This window comes from Panthera uncia, chromosome B4 (genome assembly GCF_023721935.1).
Source record: "Panthera uncia isolate 11264 chromosome B4, Puncia_PCG_1.0, whole genome shotgun sequence".
Lineage (NCBI taxonomy): Eukaryota > Metazoa > Chordata > Mammalia > Carnivora > Felidae > Panthera > Panthera uncia.
In genome coordinates this window covers 52,790,776-52,810,094 of record NC_064809.1, presented here as the reverse complement: position 1 = coordinate 52,810,094, position 19,319 = coordinate 52,790,776, and the positions used below count along the sequence as shown (strand labels likewise).

Sequence of the window (19,319 nt, the reverse complement as noted above, 5' to 3'; positions counted from 1 at the left end):
GTAGATTATATTAAGTACATGTTGTTTGCTAGGCACTGAGGTAAGTACTTTGCAGGCATCATTTCACTTACTCCTCACAATTACCCTACGAGGCATTTACTTTCATTTTTACTTGACTGTTGTGGAAACTAAGTCCCCAGGAGGTGAACTACTTTGTCCAAAGTCATCTGGTATAAGTTGAGTTGCGATTTGAACCTGAACAGTCTACCTGCAGAGCCTTAACTCCTAACTACCAAACTGTGCTGACTTCCTGTAAAGGAAACTTGTAGAATCTCTTCCCTTTGAAATTGAGGACAATTTCTTTTCATTTTGGGGTGATTTAGAGCAGTCATGGGAACTACAGGGCTAATTGGACAAGAATCTCCAGAGACAGGATATGAAATTTGAAGATGTCACCAGGTACCTTCATTATGCCTCCCTCTGTCCCCCAAAGTGAGAACCTTTGCCTAAGGACGTGCTACCTAGATTGTAGGGCCTGAGCATGATGCCTTCAAAAAAGTAGGGCATTGGTGGTTGGTTGCCTGTAACCCAAGGCAGCCCGGTAGTTTTAAACAAGTGTCCTCAAAGGCAAACTATTCTTTATCACCTATGTGTGGCTTATACCTGCCGTGAACAATGTGAAGATCAGGGTTTTATCACAGGTAGATTTTGCTTCACACTTTTCATTTTGATTGACTTCTGCAAGGAAGGTAATACCATTTATATCTTTACCTGAGCCAGGTGCATAAAGGTTGCTTGGCTACCAAGTATGTATCTCAAACTCAAGTAGATAGGAATTCTGGGTTATTTGCTCTTTCAGGCTTCTCTTCTCAGTTTGTACGTTTGTTCAACAAATATTTATTGAGCCAACTCACAGTCTATTGGAGGAGACAGGCAGCTGAACTGGAATTCTGACACATCAGAATAAATGGAATATGGGGGGAAACCCAGGTGCTATGAAAGCACACCAGAAGGGCAGCATAAGGGTCAGGGGAGACTTCTGGGGAAGCAACTTCTGAGCTGGGAACTGAAAGAGAATTGGGGGTTAGTATGTGAAGTGCTAATAGGGCATTAGAGGCAAGGGAACGGGGTGGATATGGGATTTTGCAGCTGGAATAGGAAGTGAGAAGGGAAAGAGGCTGGAGGAATAAGTAAGGGTCAGATGATGTAGGAAGGAAAGACTATGAAGGAAGGAAGCGCAGTGGGGAAGCACTGAAGGGTTTGAAGCTTGGACATGAGTGGGGACACATCAATCACATTCATAGTGTGGAAAGTTCCTTGAGTTAATTGACCTTCCTTATCTGTCTCAGGTGTTTGTTGGTAAATCATAACATTGGAACTGGTGAATGGCACATAAAGAGTCTAGATAGATTTGTAGAAAGAAGGTCTGACCCATAATCCAAGGGGTCCTCTTGATCATCTATAGAGATTTTTTTTAAGTTTGACCTGGTCTTTCTCTCTTTTGAAACCTCTGACAACATTTCCTAAAATTCTCTCAAAACTAAAACCTGAGGGGCGCCTGGCTAGCTCAGTCATTTCAGCGTCCAACTCTTTATTTCAGTTCAGGTCATAATCCCAGGACTGCATTGGGCACCAGTCTGAACATGGAACCTGCTTAAGATTCTCTCTGTCTGCCCCTTTCCCCTGATCCTGCTCTCTCTCTCTTAAAAATAAAAATAAATAAATAAATAAAAATAAAGAAAACACAAAGCCTAAGTAGGGAGGAGAGTGGGGGCTCCATCACTTTGTTTTCTCTGTTTTCCACTAGTTATTTATAGGACATTCCTCTGAATTGTTCAACTAAAACCTTGTTCTGCTTTAGGAGGGGGACATTTGAATAGCAGCTGGGGGAGGGGAGGAGGAAACACATGCAGGATTTGTTCATTAAGAAAATATAATTGATATATTCAGATGATACTTTAAGCCAGTTAAAAATAACTCCTTGTGGAACTTAATAGGGAGTTACAAGCTCACAGAACAGGGCAGATTCTGCTGCAGGATGCCAGCAGCTGACATCACAGATGGTTCAAGGTGTTTATAGAGCACAGTGTGGTCAGTGAGGAGACTTTCTGCAGAAGTGAGCTCACCTTCTTGCCTGGAACCCAGAGAGGGAAGAGACAGAAGGAATTGTTTTGGTTGTGAGCTACTGAGCTAGGTGAATTACTTTTTTTCTCTCTACCTATCACACTCTCATAATAACTGTGAACATAACTGTAGTGAATTTTTGTCTGGTTGCTTTGGGTGAGTTTCATTGAATGTCAGAATTCACAAAATGGCCTTTCTGGTTCTTCTCCCTTCTTAGTAATGGACACTTGGTTGGCTGCTTCACCCATTTCTCCAGTGTTTCCTCACCAGACAGTCTGTAGCTCTCCTTTTTGCAGGTAGTTATAAAGGCCCTACCCCTTTTTCCCTTTTCTCTTTTCACTGTACCGTGGTGGCCAGGTGGGTAAAGGAAGGGTTGGGCTGTACATTCTTTGTCATCAATACAGCTAAATGGTAATGCAGAATGAGGATAAAGGGGGCCAAAGTGACATGTGACCTTGGAATCTGATTTGGGGGCTAAGGGTTTTAAGACCATGGGACCAATATTTATATTTATACTCATGATATTTCAAAAATGGTTCTGTAATTGCAATAAGACCCTCCATTCTGTGAATAAATGTGTCATAACTCATGCCTAAGCACCACGCAAACATCTTGTATGTGAATTATTGTGCAATAAATTCATGCCCTGATGTGTTTTACAGCTTAATTAGTACATGAAGTTACATTAAGTTGACAAACCAAAATGGAATTATGCCATGTATTATGTAAAATAAGAGAATGTTGGGAGATATTTGGCAGTTTTTCTGGGTGGAAAGCAGGGTTGATTTTTCTATGATGTCCTTTTGTGTCAGTTTCTCTGATATTCAGGCTGTATCAGGTGACATGCGACTTCTGAACTTTGGTTTGTTAGTTGAACACCATTCTTCAGTAAATATTGTTTACCATGTCTTAGGCATTATGGAGGGATAGCGCATAGCAGAAGAAATATGAAGCAGCATCACTGAAGTCTGAGCAACCAGCTGCAACATCCCCAACCCAACCCAGCTTACCTCAGTGTCACGGAACCTGATCTGAGACTTACGGCTCCCTGCTCTCATCACAGCTCTCAGATCCTAGAATCTACTCCAATTCCAGCTAGAATGTTGTGTCAAGCACTTTGCAGATTTGGTCAAAAGCTGGTACGCAGATGTACACTGGAACAACCTGTGGCTGAGACTGCCAGAAGCCTGACCACTCTGGATATAGTGGCCCTGGGTATGGACTATACAATGAATATAATTGTGTATATCCTGCCTGGTGAAGTGGCTAGAGATAAAGCAGGACCATCCATTGTGATCTGCTTCTTGGTGGCTGGCCTAACTTCAGTGTTGACTGGGCTGACCTATGCAGAGATTAGTTCCACATTCTGGCTCTTCATATCTCTACAGCTATGTCACTGTAGGTGAACTCGGGGCTTTCATCACTGTCTGGAACCTCCTCCTCATAAATCCTGTCTATGTAAGCATTGTGACCCAAGCCTGGATCTTAGTTTTTGACAATGTTTTTGGAAACCAGATATTTCAGATGCTGCATGACAGCATCTCACTAAATGTTTCCCGTGTTTTTGCAGATGTTCTAGTCTTCTTTGTTGTGTTCCTTGTGTTGTTATTCATAGGATTTCTGACTTGGAAGATTAGGCAGCTTCCTGTTGTTACCAAACTGTTCACATTGATGAAAATTATTGTTCTCATTTTTGTCATCATTGCTGGCTTCATTAAGGGGGACCTGCACAACTGGCAGCTCACAGAAGAGGACTACGTAAAGGCTGGACTCAATGACACCTCTGGCTTGGGCCCCCTGGGGTCTGGAGGATTTATGCCTTTTGGCTTCCAGGGGATTCTCCGTGGAGCAGCTACCTATCTCTATACATTTGTGGGTTTCACTTTTATTATTACCAGAGTTGAAGAAGCCAAGAATCCCCAACATTCCATCCCCAGGGGCATTGTGATTTCACTGTTCATCTGTCTTTTGGTGTATTTTGGTGTCTTTTCAGCACTTACACTCATGGTGCCTTACTACCAGCTTCAACGTGGGAGCACCTTGCCTGAGGCATTTCTCCATATTGGCTTGGCCCCTGCCTACTATGTTGTAGCTTTTGGATTCCTCTGTCTTTCTATCAACTCCTTTGACTTTATATTCCCCATACAACTGGTGATACATATGATGACACAGGATGGCCTCCTATTCCCTGTCCTTGCCAGGATCCAAACTGGCACAAACATCCCCATTGTGGCCACTGTGATCTTTGGCATTATTGCACTAGTCATAGTATTCTTCTTTGGACTCACTGATCTTCTGGGCTTCATGTCACTTGGGTGCCTGCTAGCTTTCTCTCTGCTGGTTTTTGGTGTTCTCATTGTCAGGTATCAGCCTGAGATGCATAATGGGGGAAATGAAGCAGAGGTGCAGGATGGGAATAGAGAAGTTGCAGCAGAGAAGCTGACTCTACAGGGATTACTTTTTCCAGGCAGCTCCATCCCCACTCCACTCTCTGGCCAGGTTGTCTATATTTGCTCCTCACTGCTTGTTCTGCTGATCATTCTTCTTTGCCTGGTGCTGGCCCAGTGGCCAGTTCTGCTTTCTGGAGACCCTGTGTGGATTTCAGTGGTTGTGGTGCTCCTGGTGCTCATCACTGAGCTCACTGGGGTCATCTGGAGACAGCCTCAGAGCTCCACTCCCCTTTACTTTAAGGTCCCTGGTCTGCCTTTCCTCTCAGTACTGAGCATCTTCATGAATGTTTACCTTATGATGCAGATGACAGCTGGCACCTGGGCTATACTTGGTGTCTGGATGCTGATTGGGTTTGCTATCTACTTCAGCTATGGAATCCAGCACCGCCTGGTCAATTAACCTTACTTAAGACCAAAACTGTGGACCTTGAACTCAGCAGTGCCAGTACATATTTGGTTTGACATCATCACACCCTAATGCAGTCTTCCTGGTCTTCTTGTACTGGTCTTCCTGTACAATAATGGAACATACTCTTGAGTGCATGGAAAGCTAGGCCTCCCACAGAATGTTAGTGGAGGAACACTAATAGGACTTTGTATTTATTACATAGTGAAGGATTTGTCTTTGCTTTTTCTCCTTTTTTAAATTTTGTCTACTTTTTAATTGTGTCTGTAGCTGCTTACTGGATTTTAAAAAGTTCTTATTAAAAGATCTAGAAAATTGGTGCCCGGGTTGCTCAGGCAGTTGAGTGTCTGACTCTTGATATAAACTCAGGTCATGATCTCATGGTTCAAGTTCCACGTTAGGTTCTTCACTGACAGCACAGAGTCTGCTTAGGATTCTCTTTCTCTCCCTCTCTCTCTGCCCCTCCCCTGCTTGTGTTCTCTCTCTCTCTCTCAAAATAAAAACTAAAACACATTTTAAAAAGGAGCAGTTACCATATGTTTTCACTCTTATGTGGATCCTAAGAAACTTAACAGAAGACCATGGGAGAGGGGAAGGGAAAAAAAGTTAGAGAGGGAGGGAGCTAAACCATAAAAGACTCTTAAAAACTGAAAACAATCTGAGGGTTGATGGGGGGTGGGAGGGAGGGGATGATGGGTGATGGATATTGAGGAGGGCACCTGTTGGGGTGAGCACTGGGTGTTGTATGGAAACCAATTTGACAATAAGTTTCATATGAAAAAATAATAATAATAAATAAAAAGGAGCTAGAAAAAATTTGTTTTCTTTCTGTTAATACCCAATAGTGGAAATACTGGATCATATGATAGTTCTATTTTTAACTTCTTGAGGAACTTCTATAGTAATTTCCATAGTGGGTGCACCAATTTACATTCCCACCCACTAAGCATAAGAGTTCATTTTTCTCTACATTCTCACCAGTACTTGTGATTTCTCGTCTTTTTTATTTTAGCCATTATGATAGATGTAAAGTGATACCTCATTATAGGTCTAATTTATATTTCCCTGGTGATTAGTGATGCTGAGCATCTTTTCATGTGTCTGTTGCCCATCTGGTATGTCTCCTTTGGAGAAACATTTATACAGGTCCACTGCCCATTTTGTAGTGGTTTATACTTTTTTTGTGTTGAGTTATACAAGGTGTTTATTTTGTCCATTAACCCCTTATTAGGTATATCATTTGCAATATCTTCCCCCATTAGGTTGTTCGCCTTTTTGTTTGGTTGATGGTTTCCTTTGCTGTACAAAAGTTTTTATTTACATGAATCCAAAAAGATATATGCACTCCTATCTTTATTGTAGCATTATTTAAAATAGCCAGGATATGGAAGCAACCCAAGTGTCCACTGATGATGAATGATGAAGAAGATGTGGTGTGGGTATGTGTGTGTGCGTGCGTGTGTGTGTGTGGAATATAATCAACAATAAAAAAGAATGAAATCTTGCCATTTGTAACATGGATGGACCTTGTTGTTATAATATTAAGTGGAATAAGTTACAGAAACACAAATATCAAATTATTTCACTCGTATGTGTACTTAAGAAATAGAACAAACAAACATACATAGAAAGAGACAAATGAAAAAAACACCTCAGGTTCTGTTTTATTTTTTATTTTTGAGAGAGAGAGAGTGCAAGTGCTGGTGAGGAAGAGAGAGAATATTTTCTTTTAATGTTAATTTGTTTTTGAGAGAAAGAGAGAGAAAGACAGAACATGAGTGGGAAAGGGGAAGAGAGAGGGAGAGAGAATCTCAAGCAGGCTCCACACTCAGCACGGAGCCCAACACAGGGCTTGATCCCACAATGCTGGGATCATGGCCTGAGCCTAAATCAAGAGTTGGACGCTCAACCTACTGAGCTACCCAGGTGCACCAACCATCACAGACTTGTAAATACAAGGAACAAACTGGTGGTTGCCAAAGGGGAGATGGGTGGTGGGTAGGTGAAATAGATGAAGAGAATTAAGAACGGATTTATCTTCATGAGGCTGGAGATATGTATAGAATTGTTGAATCATTATATTGTACATCTGAGAAAAATATAACAATGCTCTATGTTAATTATACTTCAATAAAAAATAAAACAAACTGGAAAAAGACCAAGAAAATTATGAAATATGATCACTGCCTTTAAGGAGCTTATATTCTAATATAAGGGGTAAAGCATAGCTGTAACACAAAGTAGAAAATATTGTCATGAGTAATAGCAAAAAAATGTGTCCTGGGAATTCAAAGTGGATGATGATCATTTGTGGTTGACACAATGGTGAGAGTTGATTGGTGAAATCAGAGAAGACTTTGTAGAGGAATGTCATTTGAGTTGGCTCTCTCCAAGCACAAGTAAGGTTTTCTACATATGGGCGACATATGACATATAGAGATTCTAGGCAGAGAGAGCAGCACTGGGAAGAGCACAGGAAAATGAAGCAGTGTTCAGAATACACTGAGCAGGCTATGTAGCTTGACCCTTGGCTGTGTGAGGGTGGATTGGAAACAGAGATATCCTCTGACCACAAAGCACTTTGGCTTTGAACCCACTGCCCATGCTGAAAATCCCTGGGGTTGGTTTTTCTACTTAGCCATATCTACGTTCTTGGTCCTAAAGTCTTCTGTATTATTGTCTGCTTTGGTCCAACTGCTCAGAAAGTGCACAGCTGAGAACCAGGTGTTCTGCGTTCTGGTCGGTAATATTTCCACCACTAACTAGCAATGTGATCTTGAGCAAGCCACTCCTTTCCTTCAATGTTCTGCTTATTTATCTGTAACACAGGAAGTCATAACTGATCATTTCTAAAGTTCCATTTACTTAAACAATTCTAGGATTTCCTCTGGTTCTTCTTTCCTGTTGTTCTCTACACTAGGTCTCTCTACTGCATGCGATCTGAACACACATCCTGACCACATTTCACTACAATCCATTGTTAGAGCTATAGAGGTCCAATAAATAATCCCCTTTTCCCCCTCCTATGTTTGGAACCAATTGATAATCAAGACATAGACACAGATAATTAAACCATCAGCTTTAGATCTGCGAGCTAATTGGCATGCTAGCCCTGCATCACTCACACAGACTGACATACTCCTCATAAGTAGTGCTGAGCAACCCCTGCCTCCCAACACAGAAGAGTACTTATATTAGATTTTCTTGTGTATGAGCAAGTTGGGAAGCATGTGTCCTATGGGCAAGTTGGTTCTGCACAAAAAATGAAAACCAATAACATAATGAAAGGGACTGAGCTGAGCATGCACACTGCTACCTCTTTAACTCACTGATCAAAAATCACAGTGAAAGACTGCGTGGAGACAGGCCAAGAATATTACTCTATTCAATAGTGCTCAAACTTTAGCAGGTGTCACCTCACCTGGAGGGCTTGTGAAAACACAGATTGTTGGGCCCGGCTCCCAGTGTTTGGAATTCCGCAGGTCTTGGTGGGCCCTAGAACTTGTATTTCTAACAAGTTCCTAGGTGATGCTGATGCTGCTGGTCCAAAGCTCCCTCTGAAACCCCTCCAAATGTAAAGATGAAGTGAGGGAAATAAAGGCACACTTTGAACACTTACCTTCATTTAATGAAACATTTACATTAATATACCATCATGAATCCTTTCACAGTGGGAAATTCATAATCATTTCACAATGTATATGTATATCAAATTATCCCAATTTACACATTAAGTATCTTATAATTTTATATGTTAATTAAACCTCAATAAAGCTGAAATAAAAAATAAAATACCACAGATATTGTGTGTCTTTACTTTATTTTGTTTCTGAGATTATAGATCTTTAGTAAGGAGTGTTTCTTATCACTTCCCTAAGCATCCAGCTGGAGGCCAGGAACATAAGGAGCATTTAATAATTCATGTTATATTGAATGGAGCCTTACACATTTCTTGGTACAGAAAATTCTCCTTCCTTCCAGGCTAGCATGTGCTACTCCTTTAAAACTATCTACTTGGAGATTTCCTTAACAAACAGCATTTTTCTCCAGTGCTAGATCTAGATCCGTATCTAGCATCTAGAGCTGTACTCAGGCACTTGTAGTTTTGGCTTTCTGCTGCTATGCCTGAGTTCTGGTGATTGTCCTGTCTGTTCCATCACAGTAGAGTCTTGCTCAGGGCAAGGAGTAGGTCCTCCCCTCCTCTAGACCAAACAGTAAGAGCAGTGTTGTTCATTCAAAAAGCAACAAGTACAATACAGCCCTGGGAAAGGAGAATTCCTGGCATGAACCTGCCCTGGTCATGCTCCATTTATTCCCATGCGATGTGGGGAGGGGATGGAAACAGTGAAACTGTTAAAAGGCCCGACCTGCTCTACCTGATTCCAAGGAATGCCTGAAGAAGAGACTGGCTGCAGCATGGGCATAACGGGCATCCTTGTTGAAGCAGTCAGAGTTCTAAGGTTGGCATAAAAGGGCCTGCGGTTTTCTATTGTATTTGTGTATGGGGCCTGCCCTGGGAGGGATAGCTTGGAAACTACTTTCCTACTTGCAGAATTTCTCATGTTCCCTACAGGGAGTAAGTGACCCCAGGGAAGTGTTCAGGACTACTAACATACTTACCAACTCGTTTAGATGCATTTTTGAGAAGCTAGTGCAAAAACCTTGTGAGAGCATTAAGATTCTTTGGGGAGAGAATTTACACTGTAAATGAAGAGACAGATGGACTTGAATAGGAGAAATTAGTAACTAGATAGGGATTGAGGCATCATTACTTTGGAAAGGAAGATATAAGTAGCAACTGAGAAAGAGGTGTTAGTCAAGAGACACTTCCTTGGGGAACGGTGTCTATGGAACAGTTTGAGTAATAAAAGAGGGACAGGTGAATTGGAAAAGAAATGGGACAGTAATTCTAAGCTACATAGACCTTTAAGACTCATGAAAGAATGAGACTGTTGTGGGCCTATGGAACAATTTGGGTAATAAAAGAGGGATAAGTAAATTGGAAAAGAAAAGGTCCATGTAATTCTACGCTGCATGGACCTTTGAGAGTCATAAAAGATGAGACTGTCATGAGGGATGTGTGTTTTCACATTTGAAGGAAATTTATGAGCCAGGTTTGTATTGTGTATTGTGCCATGGAGTGAGAATCTTGAATCAGGAAGGAACGAGATATGATTCTCATTGCCATCTGGAGGATAGAGAGAAGGATGTGGACAGATAGACTCTTCCTTGGAGACAGTTGTCACACCTGCTACTCTCATCTATATCCTTGCTCTTCAAAGTGTGGTCCATGGACCAGTAATGTGGGTGTCACCTCAGGGTTTGTAGAAATGGAGAATCTCAGGCCCCAACCCAGACATACTGAACCAGAATTTTCATTCTTAACAGGCTCCCAAGTGATTTGTATGCTCTTTCAGGTGTGAGAAGCACTGGCCTTTAGGTGATTGATGATGGGTGTCTGGCCTCATATAAGCATTGTGAAAGGTCTGAAAACGTTGGAATTGGGAGCCTAGGCTGGGGAAATTGAATTTGGTAAAGATAGAGAAGTGTGGGCCCTGGCTGCCCTCCGGACCCCAGGCCTCCCACACCAATCACTGGGCCAGAGTTTGGCACTCTGACCACTTTGGGAAAGTGTGCATGCTGGAGTCTGCCTGGTCCTCAGGGGCTCCCCCTGGGGAAAGCATTGGGTGGGTCAGGACAAATGTGAATTCTGTTACCCCTACATCTTATGATGACCTGAAAGGGACTGGGGAAGACATATTACTCATTCTCCACCTCAGGGTTGTACTGGCCATTAAGAAAATGAGTGATAATGTGATGATACTAACTGAGGATACCATGGAGGTTGGGGAATTGGAATAGGAGTTCTTTATCTTTCCTGGAAATTAGGATACTGTCATATTTCAAAACGTTAATTAGAAAACAGATGACTGAATAAGGTTTTATATTTTTGTATGGACCAAATTAATGCTTTTAAAGGAATATTTTGATAAATTTTAATGGGTTAATAACAAAATATATGAGACCTAAAATTCCAGACACCTGGACTGATAGGCAATGGAATCATGTTACCAGGTGGGCATTTTAGAATTGTCTTCAGCTATTGAGGTTTTATGTACCTAGTCCCCAATCAGAATGGGTCATAAAGAGAGGCTAATCCTGAAGGAAAACAGATTGAGATTGAACATAAGGAAGAATTTTCTTAAATTAGTGGGTGACCAGGGGAGATGAAAGGGTGCAGCCTCTCTGGCTATGTGCAAGGCTCTCTCACATGTCTTTTCAATGCCTCAGATGGGCTCCTTCCCAGAAACAGGGAAATGTACAAAATGAAATCTCAAAATCATTACTATCCCTAGAATTCTCCAGTCAGTTCCAGAAGTGAAAGGCTGGGATGTATGTGTGATTGATGTAAGGTGGTGAGGCATTGGGTTGATGAGTGACAGAAGGAAAAACACAATCTTATTAGAGAATTGAAATCTACTAATTTTTTTTTATTTTTGAAATTTACATCCAAATTAGTATATAGTGCAATGATTTCAGAAGTAAGATTCCTTAGTTCCCCTTACCCATTTAGCCCATGCCCCCCTCCCACAACCCCTCTAGTAACCCTCAGTTTGTTCTCCATATTTATGAGTCTCTTCTGTTTTGTCCCGCTCCCTGTTTTTATATTCTTTTTGCTTCCCTTCCCTTATATTCATCTGTTTTGTCTCTTAAAGTCCTCATATGAGTGAATTCACATGATTTTTGTCTTTCTCTGAATGACTAATTTCACTTAGCAAAATACCCTCCAGTTCCATCTATGTAGTGGCAAATGGCAAGACTTCATTCTTTTTGATTGCCGAGTAATACTCCATTGTATATATATACCACATCTTCTTTAGCTATTCATCCATTGATGGACATTTGGGCTCTTTCCATACTTTGGCTATTGTTGATAGTGCTGCTATCAACATGGGGGTGCATGTGTCCCTTCAAAACAGCACACCTGTATCCCATGGATAAATGCCTAGTAGTGCAATTTCTGGGTCATAGGGTAGTTCTATTTTTAGTTTTTGGAGGAACCTCCATACTGTTTTCCAGAGTGGCTGAACCAGCTTGCATGCCCACCAACAATGCAAAAGAGATCCTCTTTCTCCGTGTCGTCACCAACATCTGTTGTTGCCTGAGTTGTTAGCCATTCTGACAGGTTTGAGGTGGTATCTCATTGTGGTTTTGAGTTGTATTTCCCTGGTGATGAGCGATGTTGAGCATTTTCTCATGTGTTGGTTGGCCATCTGGATGTCTTCCTTGGAGAAGTGTCTATTCATCTCTTTTGCTCATTTCTTCACTGGATTATTTGGTGTTTGGGTGTTGAGTTTGATAAGTTCTTTATAGATTTTGGAAACTAACCCTTTATCTCATATGTCATTTGCAAATATCTTCTCCCATTCTGTGAGTTGCCTTTTAGTTTTGCTGATTGTTTCCTTCGCTGTGCCGAAGGTTTTTATTTTGATGAGATCCCAGTAGTTCACTTTTGCTTTTGTTTCTCTTGCCTCCAGAGATGTATTGAGTAAGAATTTGCTGCGGCAAGATCAAAGAGGTTTTTGCCTGCTTTCTCCTTGAGGATTTTAATGGCTTCCTGTCTTACATTGAGGTCTTTCATCCATTTTGAGTTTATTTTTGTGTGTGGTGTAAGAAAGTGGTCCAAGTTCATTCTTCTGCATGTCTCTGTCCAGTTTTCCCAGCGCCACTTGCTGAAGAGACTGCCTTTATTCCATTGGGTATTCTTTTCTGCTTTGTCAAAGATTAGTTGGCCATATGTTTGTGGGTCCCTTTCTGGGTTCTCTATTCTGTTCCATTGATCTGAGTGTCTGTTCTTGTGCCAATACCATACTGTCTTGATGATTACAGCTTTGTAGTATAGCTTGAAGTCTGGGATTGTGATGCCTCCTGCTTTGGTTTGCTTTTTCAAGATTTCTTTGGCTATTCAGGGTCTTTTCTGGTTCCATACAAATTGTAGAATTATTTGGTGTAGCTCTGTGAAGAATGCTGTTGTTACTTTGATAGGGATTGCTTTGAATATATAGATTGCTTTCGGTAGTATCAACATTTTAACAATATTTGCTCTTTCTATCCAGGAGCATGGAATCTTTTTTTCCGTTTTGGGTGTGTGTGTGTGTGTGTGTGTGTGTGTGTGTGTGTGTCTTCTTCCATTTCTTTCATAAACTTTCTATAGTTTTCAGTGTATAGATTTTTCACACTTTGGTTAGATTTATTCCTAGGTATTTGATGGGTTTTGGTGCAACTGTAAATGGAATTGATTCCTTGATTTCTCTTTCTGTTGCTTCATTGTGTAGGAATGCCCCCAATTTCTGTGCATTGATTTCATATCCTGCAACTTTGCTGAATTCATGAAACAATTCTAGCATTTTTTGGTGGAATCTTTTAGGTTTTCCATATAGAGTATCATGTCATCTGCAAAGACTGAAAGTTGACCTCCTCATGGCTGATTTGGATGCCTTTTAATTCTTTGTGTTTTCTGATTGAAGAGGCTAGGACTTCCAATACTATTTTGAATAACAGTGGCAAGAATGGACATCCTTGTCTTGTTCCTGACCTTAGGAAGAAAGCTCTCAGTTTTTCCCCATTAAGGATAATATTAGCTTTGGGTTGTTCATATATGGCTTGTATGATCTTGAGATTTGATCCTTCTATCCCTCTTCCTTGAGGGCTTTTATCAAGAAAGGATGCTGTATTTTGTCAAATGCTTTCTCTGCACATATTGAGAAGATAATATGGTTCTTGCCCTTTCTTTTATTGATGGGATGAATCATATTGATTGTTTTGTGGATATTGAACCAGCCCTACATCCCAGGTATAGATCCCACTTGGTCGTGGTGAATAATTTTTTTAATATATTGTTGGATACGGTTGGCTAATATCTTGTCGAGGATTTTTGCATCCATATTCATCAGAGAAATTGGTCTATAGTTCTTTTTAGTGGGGTCTCTATCTGGTTTTGGAATCAAGGTAATGCTGGCTTCATAGAAAGAGTTTAGAAGTTTTCCTTCAATTTCTATTTTTTGGAACAGTTTCAAGAGAATAGGTGTTAACTCTTCCTTAAATGTTTGGCAGAATTCCCCTGGAAAGCCATCTGGCCCTGGACTCTTGTTTTTTGGCAGATTTTTGATTACTAATTCAATTTCCTTACTGGTTATGGGTCTGTTCAAATTTTCTGTTTCTTCCTGTTTCAGTTTTGGTAGTGTATATGTTTCTAGGAATTTATCCATTTCTTCCAGATTGCCCATTTTATCGGCATGTAGTTGCTCATAATATTCTCTTATTTTTGTTTTTATTTCTGCTGTCTTGGTTATGATCTCTCCTCTTTCATTCTTTTTTTTGGGGGGGGGCGGTCTTTTCCTTTTTCTTTTTGATCAAGCTGGCTAATGGTTTATCAATTTTGTTAGTTCTTTCAAAGAACTAGCTTCTGATTTCATTGATCTGTTCTACTGTTTTGTTTGTTTGTTTGTTTGTTTCAATAGCATTAACTTCTGCTCTAATCTTTATTATTTCCTATCTTCTGCTGGTTTTCAGTTTTATTTCCTGTTCTTTTTCAGCTCTTTAAGGCATAAGGTTAGGTTGTGTATCTGAGATCTTTCTTCCTTCTTTAGGAAGGCCTGGATTGTTATATACTTTCCTCTTATTTATGACCGCCTTTGCTGTGTCCCAGAGGTTTGGGGTTGTGGTGTTATCATTTTCATTGACTTCCACATACTTTCTTTTAATATAAAATTTATCGTCAAATTGGTTTCCATACAACACCCAGTGCTCATCCCAACAGGAGCCCTCCTCAATGCCCATCACCCACCCACCCCCTCCCTCCCACCCCCCATCAACCCTCAGTTTGTTCTCAGTTTTTAAGAGTCTCTTATGCTTTGGCTGTGTCCCTTCCCTTTTTCTTCCTTCCCCTCCCCCATGGTCTTCTGTTAACTTTCTCAGGATCCACATAAGAGTGAAAACATATGGTATATGTCTTTGTCTGTATGACTTATTTCACTTAGCATAACACTCTCCAGTTCCATCCACGTTGCTACAAAAGGCCATATTTCATTCTTTCTCATTGCCAAGTAGTATTCCATTGTGTATATAACCACAATGTCTTTATCCATTCATCAGTTGATGGACATTTGGGCTCTTTCCATAATTTGGCTCTTGTTGAAAGTGCTGTTATAAACATTGGGGTACAAGTGCCCCTATGCAGCAGTACTCCTGTATCCCTTGGGTAAATTCCTAGCAGTGCTATTGCTATAGTCATAGGGTAGACCTATTTTTAATTTTTTGAGGAACCTCCATACTGTTTTCCAGAGTGGCTATACCAGTTTGCATTCCCATCAACAGTGCAAGAGGATTCCCATTTCTCCACATCCTTGCCAGCATCTTTAGTCTCCAGATTTGTTCATTTTAGCCACTCTGACTGGTGTGAGGTGGTATCTCAGTGTGGTTTTGATTTGTATTTCCCTGATAAGGAGTGACATTGAGCATCTTTTCATGTGCCTGTTGGTCATCTGGATGTCTTCTTTAGAGAAGTGTCTATTCATGTTTTCTGCCCATTTCTTCACTGGATTATTTGTTTTTTGGGTGTGGAGTTTGGTGAGTTCTTTATAGATTTTGGATACTAGCCCTTTGTCTCATATGTCATTTGCAAATATCTTTTCCCATTCTGTCGGTTGCCTTTTAGTCTTGTTGATTGTTTCCTTTGCAGTGCATAAGTTTTTGTTTTCATGAGGTCCCAATAGTTCATTTTTGTTTTTAATTCCCTTGCCTCTGGGGATGTGTCAAGTAAGAAATTGCTGCGGCTGAGGTCCGAAAGGTTTTTTCCTGCTTTCTCCTCTAGGGTTTTGATGGTTTCCTTTCTCACATTCAGGTCCTTTATCCATTTTGAGTTTATTTTTGTAAGTGGTGTAAGAAAGTGGGCTAGTTTCAATCTTCTGCATGTTGCTGTCCCGTTCTCCCAGCACCATTTGTTACAGAGACTGTCTTTTTTCCATTGGATATTCTTCCCTGCTTTGTCAAAGATTAGTTGGCCATATAGTTGTGGGTTCAATTCTGGTGTAACTATTCTATTCCATTGGTCTTTGTGGCTGTTTTTGTGCCAATACCATCCCGTCTTGATGATTACAGCTTTGTAGTAGAGGCTAAAGTCTGGGATTGTGATGCCTCCCGCTTTGGCCTTCTTCTTCAATATTACTTTGGCTATTCGGGGTTTTTGTGGTTCCATACAAATTTTAGGATTGTTTGTCCTAGCTTCGAAAAGAATACTGGTGCAATTTTGATTTGGATTGCATTGACTGTGTAGATAGCTTTGGGTAGTATTGACATTTTAACAATATTTATTCTTCCATCCCATGAGCATGGAATGTTTTTCGTTTCTTGATATCTTCTTCCATTTCCTTCATAAGCTTTGTATAGTTTTCAGCATAGATCTTTTACACCTTTTTTTAGGTTTATTCCTAGGTATTTTATGGTTCTTGGTGCAATTGTGAATGGTATCTGTTTCTTTATTTGTCTTTCTGTTGTTTCATTTTTAGTGTATAAGAATGCAACTGATTTTCGTACATTCATTTTTGTATCCTGTGACTTTGCTGAATTCATGTATCAGTTCTAGCAGACTTTTGGTGGAGTCTATCAGGTTTTCCATGTATAATATCATGTCATCTGCAAAAAGTGAAAGTTTGACTTCACCTTTGCCAATTTTGATGCCTTTGATTTCCTTCTATTGTCTGATTGCTGATGCTAGCACTTCCAATACTATGTTAAACAACAGTGTTGAGATTAGACCCCCTGTCATGTTCCTGATCTCAGGGGGAAGCCTCTCAATTTTTCCCCATTGAGGATGATATTTGCTGTGGGCTTTTCATAAATGGCTTTTATGCTTTTTCTGCATCGACTGACAGGACCATGTGGTGCTTTTCTTTTCTTTTATTAATGTGATGTATCACATTGATTGATTTGCAAATGTTGAACCAGCTCGGCAGCCCAGGAATGAATCCCACTTGGTCATGGTTAATAATTCTTTTTATATGCTGTCGAATTCGATTTGCTAGTATCTTGTTGAGAATTTTTGCATCCATATTTTTTTTCAATATATGAAATTTATTGTCAAATTGGTTTCCATACAACACCCAGTGCTCATCCCAACAGGAGCCCTCCTCAATACCCATCACCCACCCTCCCCTCCCTCCCAACCCCATCAACCCTCAGTTTGTTATCAGTTTTTAAGATTGCATCCATATTTTTAAGGGATATTGGCCTGTAGTTCTCTCTCTCTCTCTCTCTCTCTCTCTCTCTCTCTCTCTCTCTCATGGTTTTTTTTTTTTTTTTTTTTTTTTTTTGTTTGTTTGTTTGTTTTGCTGGGTCTCTGGTTTGGGAATCAAAGTAATGCTGGCTTCATAGAATGAGTCTGGAAGTTTTCCTTCCGTTTCTATTTTTGGTAACAGCTTGAGAAGATAGGTATTATCTCCACTTTAAATGTCTGGTGGAATTCCGCAGGGAAGCCATCTGGTCCTGGACTCTTATTTGTTAGGAGTTTTTTGATAACTGATTGAATTTCTTCACTGGTTATGGGTTTGTTCAACTCTATTTCTTCGTGTTTGAGTTTTGAAATTGTGTGGGTGCTTAGGAATTTGTCCATTTCTTGCAGGTTGTTCAGTTTGTTGACATATAGTTTTTCATAGTATTTCCTGATAACTGCTTGTATTTCTGAGGGATTCGTTATAATAATTCCATTTTCATTCATGATTTTATCCATTTGTGTCCCCTCCCTTTTGTTTTTGAGAAGGCTGGCTAGAGGTTTTGTTTATTTTTTCAAATTTTGTTTATTTTTTGAATTTTATTTATTTTTTCAGAAAACCAACTCTTGGTTTCCTTGATCTGCTCTACAGTTTCTTTAGATTCTATATTGTTTATTTCTGCTCTGATTTTTATTGTTTCTCTTCTGCTGCTGGGTTTGGTGTGTCTTTGCTGTTCTACTTCTATTTCCTTTAGGTGTGCTGTTAGATTTTGTATTTGGGATTTTTCTTATTTCTTGAGCTAGGCCTGGATTGCAATGTATTTTCCTCTCAGGACTGCCTTCGCTGCATCCTAAAGCTTTTGGATTATTGTATTTGCATTTTAATTTGTTTATATATTTTTTAATTTCTTCTCTAATTGCCTGGTTGACCCATTCATTCTTTAGTAGGTTGTTCTTTAACCTCCATGCTTTTGGAGATTTTCCAGACTTTTTCCTGTGGTTGATTTCAAGCTTCATAGCATTGTGGTCTGAAAGTGTGCATGGTATGATCTTAATTCTCTTATACTTATTAAGGGCTGTTTTGTGACCCAGTATGTGATCTACCTTGGAGAATATTCCATGTGCACTTGAGAAGAAAGTAGATTCTGTTGCTTTGGGATGCAGAGTTCTAAATATATCTGTCAAGTCCATCTGATCCAATGTATCGTTCAGGACTCTTGTTTCTTTATTTATCCTGTATCTAGATGATCTATCCATTATTGTAAGTGGGGTATTAAAGTCCCCTGCAATTACCACATTCTTATCAATAAGGTTGCTTATGTTTGTGATTGTTTTATATATTTGGGGGCTCCCATATTCGGCGCATACACATTTATAATTGTTAGCTCTTCCTGATGGATAGACCCTGTAATTACTATATAATACCCTTTTTCATCTCTTGTTACAGCCTTTAATTTAAAGTCTAGTTTGTTTGATATAAGTATGGCTACTCCAGCTTTATTTTGACTTCCAGTAGCATGATAGATATTTCTATCTATCGGATAGAATAGAATAGAATAGAATAGTCAGATGCTTAACCGACCAAGCCACCCAGGTGCCCCCATCCCCTTGCTTTCAATCTGAAGGTGTTCTCAGGTCTAAAATGAGTCTCTTGTAGACAGCAAATAGATGGGTCTTGCTTTTTTATCCATTCTGATACCCTATGTTTTTTGGTTGGAGCATTTAGTCCATTTACATTCGGTACTATGATTGAAAGATAGGGTTTAGAGCCATTGTGATGTCTGTAGGTTTCATGCTTGTAGTGATATCTCTGGTACTTTGTGGTCCTTGCAACATTTCACTCACAGAATCCCCCTTAGGATCTCTTGTAGGGCTGGTTTAGTGGCGATGAACGCCTTCAGTTTTTGTTTGTTTGGGAAAACCTTTCTCTCTCCTTCTATTCTGAATGACAGACTTGCTGGATAAAGAATTTTCAGCTGCATATTTTTTCTGTTCATCCCATTGAAGATTTCCTGCCATTCCTTTCTGGCCTGCCAAGTTTCAGTAGATAGGTCTGCCACTAGTCTTATGGGTCTTCCTTTGTAAGTTAGAGCCTGTTTATCCCTAGCTGCTTTCAGAATTTTCTCTTTAT

At 40.1% G+C, this 19,319-nt stretch overlaps 2 protein-coding genes and 1 pseudogene across 2 annotated transcripts in view; all 3 read left to right on the top strand.

The window, feature by feature from the left end:
* The window catches only part of LOC125920134 (cationic amino acid transporter 3-like), a 243,503-nt gene extending 238,192 nt beyond the window's left edge, over positions 1 to 5,311 (top strand). Inside the window, 4 exon segments of the mRNA XM_049627132.1 lie at positions 2,282 to 2,360; positions 2,978 to 3,418; positions 3,420 to 4,903; positions 4,906 to 5,311. Coding sequence (XP_049483089.1) covers positions 3,165 to 3,418; positions 3,420 to 4,903; positions 4,906 to 4,976 — 1,809 coding nt within the window. The 5' untranslated portion in view covers positions 2,282 to 2,360; positions 2,978 to 3,164 and the 3' untranslated portion in view covers positions 4,977 to 5,311.
* Positions 1 to 19,319, top strand: part of LOC125919819 (cationic amino acid transporter 3-like) — a 78,175-nt pseudogene that overhangs the window by 14,791 nt on the left and 44,065 nt on the right.
* Positions 1 to 19,319, top strand: part of LOC125920141 (cationic amino acid transporter 3-like) — a 73,017-nt gene that overhangs the window by 46,778 nt on the left and 6,920 nt on the right. The gene's annotated exons all lie outside the window — the stretch shown is intronic.